Below are 13,357 nucleotides of genomic sequence, written 5' to 3' on the forward strand. Positions count from 1 at the left end.
GTGTGTGCGCGCGCGTGTGTGTGCGCGCGCGTGTGTGTGCGCGCGCGTGTGTGTGCGCGCGCGTGTGTGTGTGCGCGCGTGTGTGTGTGCGCGCCTGTGTGTGTGCGCGCGTGTGTGTGTGTGTGTGTGTGTGTGCGCGCCTGCCTGCCTGCCTGCCCACTGCAGAAATGCTCTTACCATGGTGAAAAATGACCTTATCGGCCGTGTGGATCAGCTGACCTGCGACAAGGAGGTTCTGCAGGGTGAGATGGGAGTCCTTAGGCAGGCCAAAGACAAACTGGAGGAGAAGAACAAAGAGCTGGAGGAGGAGATTAAAAAGTGAGAGCATTTTCATACACAGCTTTTACAAAAAAACATTAGCACTAACCACGTGATCATCTCCTCACCTGTGTATCAGCTAGGATAACGTTTCTATAAAGCTGTACAGGATGTTAAGGCTGTTCATTTTATCAGGGTTCGGGGAGAGTTAGAGGTGACCAAACAGAAGACAAAAGAGGAAGATGATGTGAGTGTTACATTATTCTTGACTAAATATCTACATGGGGATTAGTAGATAATATTAGAAGGTATGCTGATGATGAGCTGTTGGTGGTGTAACTGTCAGAGTCGTTGTGCTTTCTGGCTGTAGAGTGACGTTCCCACAGCCCAGCGCAAGCGTTTCACAAGGGTGGAGATGGCCCGAGTCCTGATGGAGAGGAACCAGTACAAGGAGAGACTGATGGAGCTGCAAGAGGCTGTTAGGTGGACCGAGATGATCCGGTGAGCAGCGAGTTTGTACCGACACAGAGCTTTTTCTTTGTTTTTTTTATAGAGCTAAGGGATTAGTCATCCAATGCAGATGCATTGATTACTGGCTGTATTTTTATTTTTTTTTAAAAACATCATTCTGTTTTTGGGGTTTGAGGTGTATAAAGCTAACTGCTACATTTCCAGGAGGGCTTTCCATGAGGTTTTTGAAAATGGCTGTGGGGATTTGTGTTCATTCAGACTGAAAGGATTCACTCAAGTAATTCCAATACAAAATATCATCAAGGCAAATTATTTGTTTAGTCCATGTACTGTAACTACACACGGAGCACTGCGTTTCCCTGCGTACCGCTATTACTGACACACAACCTGCTAAACTCTGGACAGACGCCGCAAAAATGGAAAACGGCGGAATGGGGAGAAAGCGGCGAGGGGCGAGGAGAAGATTTGGGCAAAAGAAAACAAAGTTTCCAAAGTTTGTTATCATTTTAAACTAAAACTTCATACAGTGTTTCCTGTAAGATTGAACTGGTGCACCATAACAGTACAAGTTTTCTCCAACATCTCATCCAAAAACACTCAGTCCTCGCATCCACTAAGTACACTGTGTGGAGGCGACGCATGGTAACTGTAGCGTTTGCGTTTAGCCTAAATCATTATGATTACTAGTTGAAATCAAGTCCCGTAAAAATGTCTGTTGATTGTGGCTGTATGTAGTGACTATTTAAGACTTTAAACAATATGGTGGCTAGTTATGATCTCCCCAAATTAGCTAAGTTTTGTAAAAGCATCATACATGTTCTTAGTCTCACTCTCTCTCTCTGTCTCTCCCTCTCTCTCTCTCACTTACACACACTCTCTCTCACACACACACACACACACACACACATACACACACACACACACACAGTGTCCCACAGCCTGACCACGATGCCCCTTGAAGACAGACACACAGAAGAACTTGAAGCAAATTAATTGTTCATTTTAAGAGACCTGTCTTATTTTCTCTTGCATATTCAGTACTCCTCTTTAATAAAAATGCTTCTTATCCGATTACTCGATTAATCAATGGAATAAGCCCTAATTTAGAGACAAGAGCATGAGTGAGATCAGACACTGATGTTAAGAGAGGAGGTGCATTACTGCCACCTTCTGCTCTGGAGTATGGAACAGAAACAATCTGTTTTTGGCTTGGCTTTTGATGACGCTCTTGTCGTAATAACTAGATTAACTGCACATGAACGAAATATTTATCTTTTTATTAATATCAAAGAGCTTATATAATCTTATAATATTAGATTATAATAAGGAGATGCTTAATATGATAATATTAGATTTTAACGGGTCCGGGCAGACCCGTCACTCGGTCTGGATCCGGACCGCGGTCCGCCATTTGGTGATGCCCGGTCTAGTGTCACATGGATGCCATACACGGGGATGTAGTAGCTCAGTGGATAAGGTGTTGGATTACTGAATCCTAGGGCCACCAAGCTGACACTCCTGGGCCCCTGAGCAAGGCCCTTAACAATCAATTGCTCAGCTGTATAAATGAGATAAATGTACAGTAATTTGCTGTCTGCCAAATGTTGTAAATGTAAATATATAAATCTATAAAAACATGAAAATAAGTTTTCAGTTAAAATATGGACTCCCTGTTGTTATTATCAGGGTTTTTCATCCCAGTCCTACATCATTTTTAAGAGTGCTACACTTACAACTTTTTAGCACTAGTATAGCCTTACAAACTTACAAAGCTGATCCTGTATCAGTGGGTTTATTTAAGCATTAAAATCCTGAGCTGGATGTGTTTCTGTAGATTTTAAAACACTACCTTTAGAAGATCATAGAATATTTCATAATCATATTTATTTACATTTGATCTTGTTTCCACCTTCCACAGGGCCTCAAGAGAGAACCCAGCTCTGACCGAGAAGAAAAAATCCAGTATCTGGCAATTGTAAGCTTTCCCATTGAACGTTCTTGTTGCCCTGTGTGTTTTGCCCCTCGTTTCATTATCTCCCCCCTCTCCTTTTCATGTCTTTATTTGTGTTTTTTTTTTCTTGATCACAAGGATGTAGGTAACTTTTTTCCTTTATTTTAATAAGAAATGCTAATAAATCCACTCTTGCAGTTGTTCTGGCTTTATAAAGCAAAACATGCTCTTGGATTTGGGAATGGGTTTCCATTTTTAATGATCATTTATTATTATTATTATTATTATTATTATTATTATTATTATTATTATTATTATTATTATTAACAACCAAGCTAAGGCTTTAAATAAAAGTTAATTAGAACAAAATTTTAAATCCACTGCAGTGTAATGGCCACACATTGTTTACTTCACCACCCTGTGTAGACTTTAGCCATTCCCAGGTCTTCATCTTGGATTTTATGTGATTTTTCTGGCTGTGGTGTGATTTTTGTATTGGGATAAATATTTGGGTTTTGCATACTCAAAAATTCCTTTATTCTCCTGTGTGTCCACTTTTTATGTACCCTTCATCCTCCCTCCCGTTGTCCTGTGTGTTTGTAGAAGGTGTGTGGGTGGGTCGGGTGAGAGCTTGTGTAGTCTGCTGGCTTGAGTGGATGTATTTTGTAGATCATAACATGGTGTGCATTTGTGACTCCTTAATGCACTTATATATATATATAGTACATAACAGCTCACCAGTTCAAGAAATATTTAACAATTGTTCTGATATTTAAATGTAATCAGCAGCTAATATTTAACTAGATAAACAAGTGGAAATTAGTTTCTCCATGCAAAATGTATGTATGAGTGTCCAGCTTATTTTATTAGTTTTTTTAACCTCCATGTTAAATGCGCATTCGCAGCATTCGCAATGGTTTGACATCTCAATCTCAGGCTGATCGCGAGTTGTTGCTAAGCAGGGTGGGGGCATGAACCGTGTTTGGGAAGTGACCCACTGACCCCCTAACTGTTCACCTGTGAGATCTAACACTGCTGCAGCTACTGCTTGTGTCTGCATATCAGTCCTTGTGTGCTGTCTCTCTCTATCCTCCCCCCTTTCTCTTCTTCTCTTTCTTCTCCTCTCATCCCCAGTTTCAGCAGGCTCTTTAGCTCATCCTCCAGCGGTGCAGCTAGAAAGCCAGAGGCTCCTGTTAATGTTAAGTACAACGCTCCCACCTCACATATTGTGCCCTCCGTTAAGAAGAGGAGCAGCACGCTCGCTCAGCTGCCCAGTGACAAATCGAAGGCTTTCGACTTCCTCAATGACGAGTGAGCGATCTCTCTTTGAATCTTCTTAATAACACGCCTTCTGGGATTAGATGTAAGACTCGCGTGTGCGCTTGTGTTTGTAGTCCGGAGGTGGAAAACATCATGTCACGTAGAGAACAGAAGAGAGCTCAGTACCAGCAGGTGAAGGCTCACGTCCAGAAAGAAGACGGTAGGATACAAGCCTATGGCTGGAGTTTGCCTCAGAAATATAAGGTATGTTCAAGTGTCCTGAAATAAACCTGTAAATGTATGCCATTTTTATTATACACAAAAATGACACAACGCTATTACATTGAGGAAAAAAAAATCCTTTTAACAACCTGATACTTCTTCATACATCAATGCTGGACAATCACTGCAGAGAAAGTTTCCAAAGCTTGTTGATGATTTGCTCAGTTGAGTTTCCTTCTTTCACAAAAGGTCTCAAATGGTGCACAAGTTGACAGTAAGCTAAAGAATTTACCAGTGCCTGTTTACCTCAGACCTTTGGATGAGAAAGATGCTTCCATGAAGGTAAGAAGAAAATGTATTTGAGAAATCAATTCAGAAACCCTACCTTAGATGATTGATTGACTTTAGATAACTGTGTGTGTGTGTGTGTGTGTGTAGCTGTGGTGTGCTGCTGGGGTGAATCTGTCAGGAGGAAAGACACGTGATGGAGGTTCTATTGTGGGAGCGAGCGTGTTTTATAGAGATGTCTCAGAAACGGAGAGCGGCAGCCTGAGCCCCCGAAAGGCAAGAGGCTCCCAGAGCAGTTTAGACAAACTTGAACAGGAGCTGAAGGTACACTGGCAAAACAATTTTAGTAGGAATGGTTATACAGATGTGCTGTAGACGTTCCAGCCTGACTTGGGTGTGGTGTTCTGGTGTGTTTAACAGGAGCAAGAGAAAGAGCTGAGGCAGCAGGATGAGCTCTCAAGTCTGGTGTGGATCTGCACCAGCACTCACACCACCTCCAAGGTCCTAGTGGTTGATGCAAATCAGCCTGGAACAATCCTGGAGAACTTCTTCGTCTGTAACTCTCACTTGCTCTGCATCACCAGTGTGCCAGGTGGGAAGAAAAAGGCTGCTCAAAACTTTATTACACACAGAGTGCTTTCAGCTGAGTTTTTAGTGTAACGTTGGAGGATTGTGCTGCAGGGGCTCGGGAGACGGATTACCCAGCTGGTGAAGAAGTGCTTGCAAACAGCGATGCAGGTGGCTCTGACGGGGCATCACAGACAGGCACTGCAGCTACCAGCAGCTCGGCTGGCTCTGACCGTGGTCTGGAAGGCATCACTGTGGTTGGCTGCTCTGTCGAGGGAGCTGTCGCTGTTCCCCAAACCGCAGACCACACAGACTCCTTCGACGGTACGGGATCACACTTGGATTTCGTAGTCAATTAATCATGTTATTTTGGGCTATTTACAGTTAATCAAGTCAAAAGGCAGCTGTCTTGGAGCCACAAACATACCTAGGGGTCGTCTGTGCTACTTGCGCTAACTTTCATAGCAAATTGTATCGACTGGTTCCACCATCTCTCAGGGTAAGAGGCAAGTATACTACAAGACTCTTCTCTGTTCTGGCACCAAGGTGGTGGAATGAACTTCCCCTAGAGGTCCGGACAGCTGAGTCACTGGCTATTTTCAAGCGGCGGTTGAAGACCTACTTATTCAGGAAACACTTCAACTAGCACTTCTTTCCTTATCTTTTGCATAAAAAAAAACACAACCTTTGACACTTTTTCATTGTAACTCTGAACAAATGTTTTAAACTCTTGGTATCTTAAGTATGTAACCTAGTGAACCAGCATTAATGTATTCAATGTTAGAGATTTAAGCACTTATGTACGTCGCTCTGGATAAGGGCGTCTGCCAAATGCTGTAAATATAAATGTAAATGTATCAAACGGACAGCAAGCTTAGAAAGGAAGACAGACGGTTCAAGGGGTCAAAATTGGAAAAACGTGTTAATCGTGCCAAATTTAAGTCTGCTTTACATTAACACCTCGACGTAATGTAAAGCCAGTGGAATCATGCCAGCCTTTGTATTAAATTTCCCTGATGTTGTGCACTTCCTCTTCTCCTCTGTCCCCTGCTTTTCAGGTGACGTATTAGAGCAGCGCACGCAGGTTGGAGTGACTGCAGCTGAAGAGGCTTTGGAGGCCACAGAGAGCAGCAACAGCACACCTGCAGAGGAAGACCAGCCTGGGATCTACACAGAACATGTGTTTACTGATCCACTGGGAGTCCAGAACCCTGGAGACACTCTTTCCTCATACACGCAGAGGTGCTAACACATTGTCCGGACACCTTGCGTTATCCGTACAGTGTGTTCTGGAAATAAAATTCTGTCCTAACGCTTAGCTATAAAGATTTCACAGACACCATGTTAAATTCGGGGCTTGTGTTTTCCTGTTGAATAACACTTTAGGGAATGTGATCTTGTAAAGGACGGGGTGAGTTTAATACCTGACGAGCAAGACCTGATGAGGGAGGAGGCTAACAAAATGAGTAGTGTCCTGCCCACAATGTGGCTCGGGGCACAGAACGGATGGTGAGTCGCATCTGCATCTGTCAGTCTTTATCTCAACACGTCGTGACCTGTGCTCAATGTCTTGCACCTGTCTGTTGCAGTATCTATGTCCACTCTTCTGTTGCACAGTGGAAGAAATGTCTGCACTCAATAAAGCTGAAGGATTCTGTTTTGGGGATCGTGTAAGTAGATTCGAGTGTAATATATCATGGATGTATTTAGTTACGATACAGAAATAAATTCATGTTATCATCTCTGTGTGTCTCTGTCTGTGTGTCTCTGTCTGTGTGTCTCTGTCTGTGTGTCTCTGTCTGTGTGTCTCTGTCTGTGTGTCTCTGTCTGTGTGTCTCTGTCTGTGTGTCTCTGTCTGTGTGTCTCTGTACATGTCTGTGTGTCTCTGCGTGTGTCTGTGTGTCTCTGTGCGTGTGTCTGTGTCTCTGTGCGTGTGTCTGTGCGTGTGTCTGTGTGTCTGTGCGTGTGTCTGTGTGTCTGTGCGTGTCTGTGTGTCTCTGTGCGTGTGTCTCTGTACGTGTGTGTGCGTGTGTCTCTGTGTGTGTCTGTGTGTCTCTGTGCATGTGTCTGTGTGTGTCTGTGTGTCTCTGTGCATGTATCTGTGTGTGTCTGTGTGTCTCTGTGCATGTGTCTGTGTGTCTCTGTGCATGTGTCTGTGTGTGTCTGTGTGTCTCTGTGCATGTGTCTGTGTGTGTCTGTATGTCTGTGTGTCTCTGGGTGTCTGTGTGTGTCTCTGGGTGTCTGTGTCTCTGTACGTGTGTCTGTGTCTGTGTGTCTGTGTCTGTGTGTGTGTGTCTGTGTGTGTGTGTCTCTGTGTGTGGGTGTGTGTGTGTCTCTGTGTGTGGGTGTGTGTGTGTCTCTGTGTGTGGGTGTGTGTGTGTCTCTGTGTGTGGGTGTGTGTGTCTCTGTGTGTGGGTGTGTGTGTCTCTCTGTGTGTGTCTGTGTGTGTGTGTCTCTCTGTGTGTGTCTGTGTGTGTGTGTGTGTGTCTGTGTGTGTGTGTATGTGTGTGTGTGTGTGTGTCTCTGTGTGTGTGTGTGTCTCTGTGTGTGTGTGTGTGTCTGTGTGTGTGTGTGTCTCTGTGTCTGTGTGTGTGTGTGTCTCTGTGTCTGTGTGTGTGTGTGTCTCTGTGTCTGTGTGTGTGTGTGTCTCTGTGTCTGTGTGTGTGTGTGTTTGTAGACATGTGAAAGGAAGAGTTTTAGTGGCCTTAGCTGATGGCACTCTGGCTATATTCCACAGAGGAGTAGGTAAGAACAGCTATTCCATGTTATCAATTAGTCATTTTCTAAATCAGAAAGATCTCAACCTTATTTCATCTCTGACATAATGATCATATCGTGTTGTGATTTTTCCCTGTGTAGACGGTCAGTGGGATCTGACCAACTACCACCTGTTGGACCTTGGCCGTCCGCATCACTCCATCCGGTGCATGACTGTGGTGCATGATAAAGTGTGGTGTGGGTACAGGAACAAGATCTACGTCATCCAGCCCAAAGCTATGAAAATAGAGGCAAGAAAAACTTGTGGTAGCTTGTGGTTAAGGGGTTAGGACCAGTGATAGATTGTTAAGCTACTTGGTCAATAAGCTTGTAGTTGTTACAGAATATGTGATTAAAAAAATGCTATGGATTTCTTGTTCAGTGGTTCAACACAACAGAGTCTGTCGAGTCTACGTCATGTCTCTCTGTAAGATGTTCTTTTTTTTGGAGGAGTTTTTTGTTTTCTCTGCCTGAATAGATTCTTTTTCATATCTTGTTCTGTTCAGATTATTCATATTCATATAAAAATGAGGTCCTTATTAGGCTCTGATTGTTAGTGCCCATGTAAACACACACATTGTTGGCTGTAAGATGTTTACAGGTTTCTTATATTCGGGATGCTCTGCCCCATGTATAGAAGTCCTTTGATGCACACCCACGCAAGGAGAGCCAAGTGCGGGAGCTAGCCTGGGACGGAGACGGCATCTGGGTGTCCATTCGTTTGGATTCCACACTTCGATTGTTCCATGCACACACCTACCAACATCTGCAGGATGTCGACATAGAGCCATATGTCAGCAAGATGCTGGGTGTGCACACAAACTCACACGACATACCGTTCCATCGACAGCTGCTCTCTTTGCTAACGTTAATAAGTTTAATTTGCTTTATATAATATGTGTCCTGTCATCTGACTAATAACAAACTACCTCTTTGTTTCTGACACATCAGCTCAGTTTTTTTTTTGTTATATTTTTTGCTCAGGTACGGGGAAACTGGGCTTTTCTTTTGTGAGGATCACAGCATTGATGGTCTCCTGCAACCGCCTTTGGATCGGAACGGGGAACGGCGTCATCATCTCTATTCCTCTCACAGAAAGTATGTGGTTAATGTCATTTACACACACAGACTGTTGAGAGCTCTACAGTATGTGACTAACAGTATGTTTATCAATTGATTTTTTTTTTTTCCCCCCAACAAAGCGAAGCCTGTCACCCAGGGAACGTCCAACCGGCCGAGCAGCACGATCCGTGTCTATGGTGATGAAAACAGTGATAAAGTGACTGCGGGAACTTTTGTCCCTTTCTGCTCCATGGCCCATGCACAGCTCTGTTTCCATGGCCACCGAGATGCAGTCAAGTTCTTCACTGCTGTTCCAGGTATGATCCATGAGTCTACGGTCATGTTCTTTATCGTTTCATCCTACAGACTTCGCTTCAGTTTTTTATACTAGAATTATCTGATTCTCCTGCTGATCAGAGTATTTGGAACAAGACAACCTTGAACTGTCCAGCTGATCTACACAGATTTTGCTTCTGTTGTTTGTTCAGATATTGATGTATTTTTCCTTCTGTTTGCCATGTGGCACTATTGTTGCCCCTGTCATAGGCCACGTTGTCCCGTCTGCTGGAGCAGGAGGCGAGGCAGGCGCTGACAAGCCAGCAGGAGACTCGCCCACACCGGAGTTATCTAAATCAGTCCTAGTGATGAGCGGTGGAGAAGGTTACATTGACTTCAGAATGGGTTCGTGTCCAACACTCAGATTATACATCGCTTGTCTGACGTAACCTCGGACACAGTTTTTCCTATCGTGTCTTTCCTCATTTCAGGTGATGAAGGAGGTGAAGGCGAGGACCTTCACGAACCCACTCTGAAGCTACAGCCTTTCCTGGCAAAAGCCGAGCGCAGTCACCTTATAGTGTGGCAGGTCATTATCACTGAAGGCTGAGCGCCGACGCTTTTACACTCCGGCAGCCATCGACTAGCCAAGAGCGAACAGTTTGCCCTTCTGTTTCTGCTATTATTTCTCATTTCTTGCGTCTGCAGTTTGAAGGGACACTGTTATTGCGTCCAGCAATTAGGAAGTCGCATTCAAGGCTTGGCACATTTCACTTTTGTGGCAATACGAGTCTTCATCCTACATGCACTTAAACAGATGGATCCCATCCATCCATCCATCTCTTCATAAAACACATCTAAAGCTGATGTGATTGGTCCGGACAATTCAGTGGGCGAGTTTTTGTGTTTTAAATGTTTTTTCCTAGCCAGTTTTGCTTTCTTTTCTTTTCTGTTTCATGTTTTTTTTTTCCCTTCAAGCCTTGTCTGTCACAGTTCAAGATCAAGATGTCCATCAACATGGTGCACAAGTAGACAATTGTTAATTGAAATACTGCGTTCTGTGTAAACAGCTGTTGTAAGTAGCTGCAGGGTGAAATGTTTGCACAGCCAAAAGTCCCTTCTTGAGAAATAGCTGCTCCTAGGCTAAGTCAAGGCTTGCAAAAAAAGCTTGCATGCCCTAGTGCCTGCTCTTGTATTTTAGGCTGCTGTGCTGTGTTCTAAACTACGCCACCGTTTTCTTAGATGATTTCCACAGACACAAAAACAAAGCAGCATTTTCATCTGTTGTTCTTTGCTGCTCTGTGATTACAGAAAGGTTTGATGAACGGCAGAATATCTATTTATATATTCATGTTAACGTACCAAAGGAATCCTGAGAATTTGCAGTCCTTTTGTACGATTGTGGAGGATCAGATCATTACCTTCTGAAGATAGGAACAGAGTTAACTCATTACATCAGCCATAGTTCAGAGGAAACCTGTTATGCAATATTGATAGGATCGTGACCTAGTCGTAGGCACAGTGGAGATTTGTATTTTCACTGCATGGTTTCCTCAATAGCTCTCTCTCTCTCTCTCTCTCTCTCTCTCTCTCTCTCTCTCTCTCTCTCTCTCTCTCTCTCTCTCTCCCACTCTCTCTCTCTCTCTCTCTCTCTCTCTCGTGTAGATTCGGAGACTAAATACCTATTTTTATTAAACTTTTGTACCTTTTTGTCTTTTAGACTCGAACCACAGGCCTCTGTAATGTGGTAAGAGCTGGCTAACATAATGCTGCTGTTATGCTAGTGTTCGGGCGCACTGGAGGGGCTTCGTCTACAATCCTTCCTCTTCTCCACGAGAGGAGAAACGGCTTTAGTCATCTCAGTATTTATTTCTATAAAGAGCCTTTGCAGATAAGAATGTAACTTTGTATATTGAATATAAATATATCTATATAAATATGTACATGAAACCTAGACGGTGTGGATTTGTTGTTTAGACAGATTAAAATTAGCATTAACCGTTTTTTTTGATATGGAGACATATCCGAACGATTAACCTTAGAAATGTACCAATACTGAGCTATGCACTAATTTATAAAGACCAGAGTGTGAGTATGTGCTTGTTGGTTGTTTTGAGTGTGTTTGCTGGGTATGTAGACTTGTGTGTATGTTGAACTGTATTCCTTCAGGCTACATTTTCCCCCAGATCACTGCGTGTAACGATGGGAGCGGCAGCACGTGTCCCACCCAGAGCCCACTGCGGTGAAAGCTCCCGTCCCACAGACATCTACAGTGCCGTATTTCCTTCAATGCATCTTAGCCTTAAGTTTTTTTTTTAACATCTATTAAACTGACATTTTGGGGAACTGTGTGTACTTGGCTGTTTTTGATTGGATTCTTCTTTCTAAAACATGTATACATATAATATAAACAACATTTTAGAGTAATGTCTTCAAAACCTCTCCTACATGGTGTCCCCTTTGTATGGAGGCTTTTAGACTTTTTTGTGGTTCGCAATTTTTTATTGTCAGTAGAACCAACCTCCATCATGTCCTACAGAAAACCTTCCTTCTTGCTTCTACCACAAGGGGGCAGTATTGTATTACACAGCGTTACCCTGCCTTTGAAATGACTTTCATAGGAAGACAGGACTCTGTCTCAGCAAAGGGAACATGCTGTACATTTCCTGCCCTCCTAGGGCAACAAAGCTCCATATCAGCATTCAGCAACCAGGTGATTTTTCTGTTTTGTATAAATAGAAAAGGCATTTTCCCCTTAGAGAGTATGTTTTAATGACTTATGTTATCATTTTTTACAGCTATCCAGAGAACTACACAAAGCATTTCTTTTCTTCCCCTCCAAGGAATCAGGTTTTTTTTGGTCACAACTGGGACTGACGTTGCAGGAAAGGAAAAATAATTTCAGGTGAAATACGAGGAGAGTTCGTTAGTAAACACAAAAGCAGTAATCAGTTAGTGCAAAACTCCCCTCATCCTCTGCTTCATCCTCCTCCTCCTCCTCTCTCTGCCCCCTCACTTTCCCCTTCTCCTGAACAGACTCTGTGGTTACGTAACCCAGTCAGCTGGTGTACCCATGGAGGATTCCCAGGGCAGAAGGACAGGGTTTTTGCTGTCCTTGCGCAGGCGTATTCATGTAGCCTGAGGGTCTGGACACTCACACCAGCAGGGGTTTAATATCTAGCAGTTAGGGAGCAGTGTGTATGTTTGGATATGTGAGAGGAAAAACTGAGAGGCACCAGCTGTTTCATCCCAGTTGCCTTATTATTGCTGTAATATCATCATCATGGTATTCATTACATTCTGTTCATTCATTTGAATTGGATGATATCTGAATGGATGCAAATGCACTAATCAGGCAGATGGAAGTAAAGGTCCTACACAACCTCATTTTAATTAGGGTTCATCAGATCTGCAAGTCGCGCGTACAAGACTTGTCAATTATCCCTCAGTCAGAGGGTTTTCTTAATTTATTGTCGTTTATTCTCGTCTACTGTCTGAATATATTACTGAATGTTTTTTTTAGATCCTTTGGGATAAGACAAATTAATGAGCTCTTTCTTCATCTGCATCTTTATCAGAGGTGATATCTAAACTTTTTGATCTTAGGCATTATCTGTCTATCTATCTATCTATCTATCTATCTATCTATCTATCTATCTATCTATCTATCTATCTATCTATCTATCAGATCGTGTTCACTATTGATGATTAGCGGTGTGTCAGCTCACTATAATAATACAGGACGCCACCTAGTCTAGTTCAAAAAATAGTACACAGTCTGAGAATGATTTGAAGGCTCTCACCCCCTCCCCAATCCCCACTCTGCCTCTTCCTCTTTTCAGACTAACAACTGGAGCGGCTGTTTAGTTCCTGTGCAGTCAGCGTGATAAATAAGAGGTGCACGTCACTCTGTCCGCCGCGCCAGCTCTGTGACGTGACACGATTCACTCTGACATCTCGGCGAGGTGCATATGAGGCGCCATGATGGCCTTCATGTGACACGCCAGACCAGCTCTTTCAGTCTAATGAGATGTGAGCTCTCTGCTGCAATGTGTGTGTCCTAAGAATAAAGACGAAAAAAAGTGTGAAGTGCAGGATGCTAGCAGCATGTCTCGACTGAGAAAGGCAGTTTCGTTTATATAAGCTTCTTCCTTACTGCACCAGACAGTTTTTATTCAGCTCATTCAAATTTAGGGACTGCTGAAATTAGCCTGCTTCCAGCATGAGCGATATAGTGTGTCACAT

The 13,357-nt window shown here is 43.3% G+C and overlaps 1 protein-coding gene across 5 annotated transcripts in view; it reads left to right on the forward strand.

Annotated features, from left to right (window-relative positions):
• spag9b (sperm associated antigen 9b) overlaps positions 1-11,458 on the forward strand; it is a 38,393-nt gene extending 26,935 nt beyond the window's left edge. For 3 of the 5 annotated variants that reach the window (XM_047817208.1, XM_047817210.1, XM_047817211.1), the window contains 21 exons: positions 166-318; positions 454-505; positions 629-759; positions 2,648-2,704; positions 3,284-3,286; positions 3,815-3,991; positions 4,075-4,204; positions 4,412-4,504; positions 4,601-4,774; positions 4,871-5,042; positions 5,132-5,341; positions 6,076-6,259; positions 6,404-6,526; positions 6,607-6,687; positions 7,695-7,762; positions 7,877-8,025; positions 8,412-8,583; positions 8,759-8,872; positions 8,977-9,153; positions 9,383-9,517; positions 9,604-11,458. In XM_047817208.1, coding sequence (XP_047673164.1) covers positions 166-318; positions 454-505; positions 629-759; positions 2,648-2,704; positions 3,284-3,286; positions 3,815-3,991; positions 4,075-4,204; positions 4,412-4,504; positions 4,601-4,774; positions 4,871-5,042; positions 5,132-5,341; positions 6,076-6,259; positions 6,404-6,526; positions 6,607-6,687; positions 7,695-7,762; positions 7,877-8,025; positions 8,412-8,583; positions 8,759-8,872; positions 8,977-9,153; positions 9,383-9,517; positions 9,604-9,722 — 2,674 coding nt within the window. In that variant the 3' untranslated portion in view covers positions 9,723-11,458. The remainder of the gene's footprint in view (positions 1-165; positions 319-453; positions 506-628; positions 760-2,647; positions 2,705-3,283; positions 3,287-3,814; positions 3,992-4,074; positions 4,205-4,411; positions 4,505-4,600; positions 4,775-4,870; positions 5,043-5,131; positions 5,342-6,075; positions 6,260-6,403; positions 6,527-6,606; positions 6,688-7,694; positions 7,763-7,876; positions 8,026-8,411; positions 8,584-8,758; positions 8,873-8,976; positions 9,154-9,382; positions 9,518-9,603) is intronic. The other 2 variants (XM_047817209.1, XM_047817212.1) reach the window with 1 other exon arrangement.
• Positions 11,459-13,357: the final 1,899 nt, after the last annotated feature.

This window comes from Tachysurus fulvidraco, chromosome 8 (genome assembly GCF_022655615.1).
Source record: "Tachysurus fulvidraco isolate hzauxx_2018 chromosome 8, HZAU_PFXX_2.0, whole genome shotgun sequence".
NCBI lineage: Eukaryota > Metazoa > Chordata > Actinopteri > Siluriformes > Bagridae > Tachysurus > Tachysurus fulvidraco.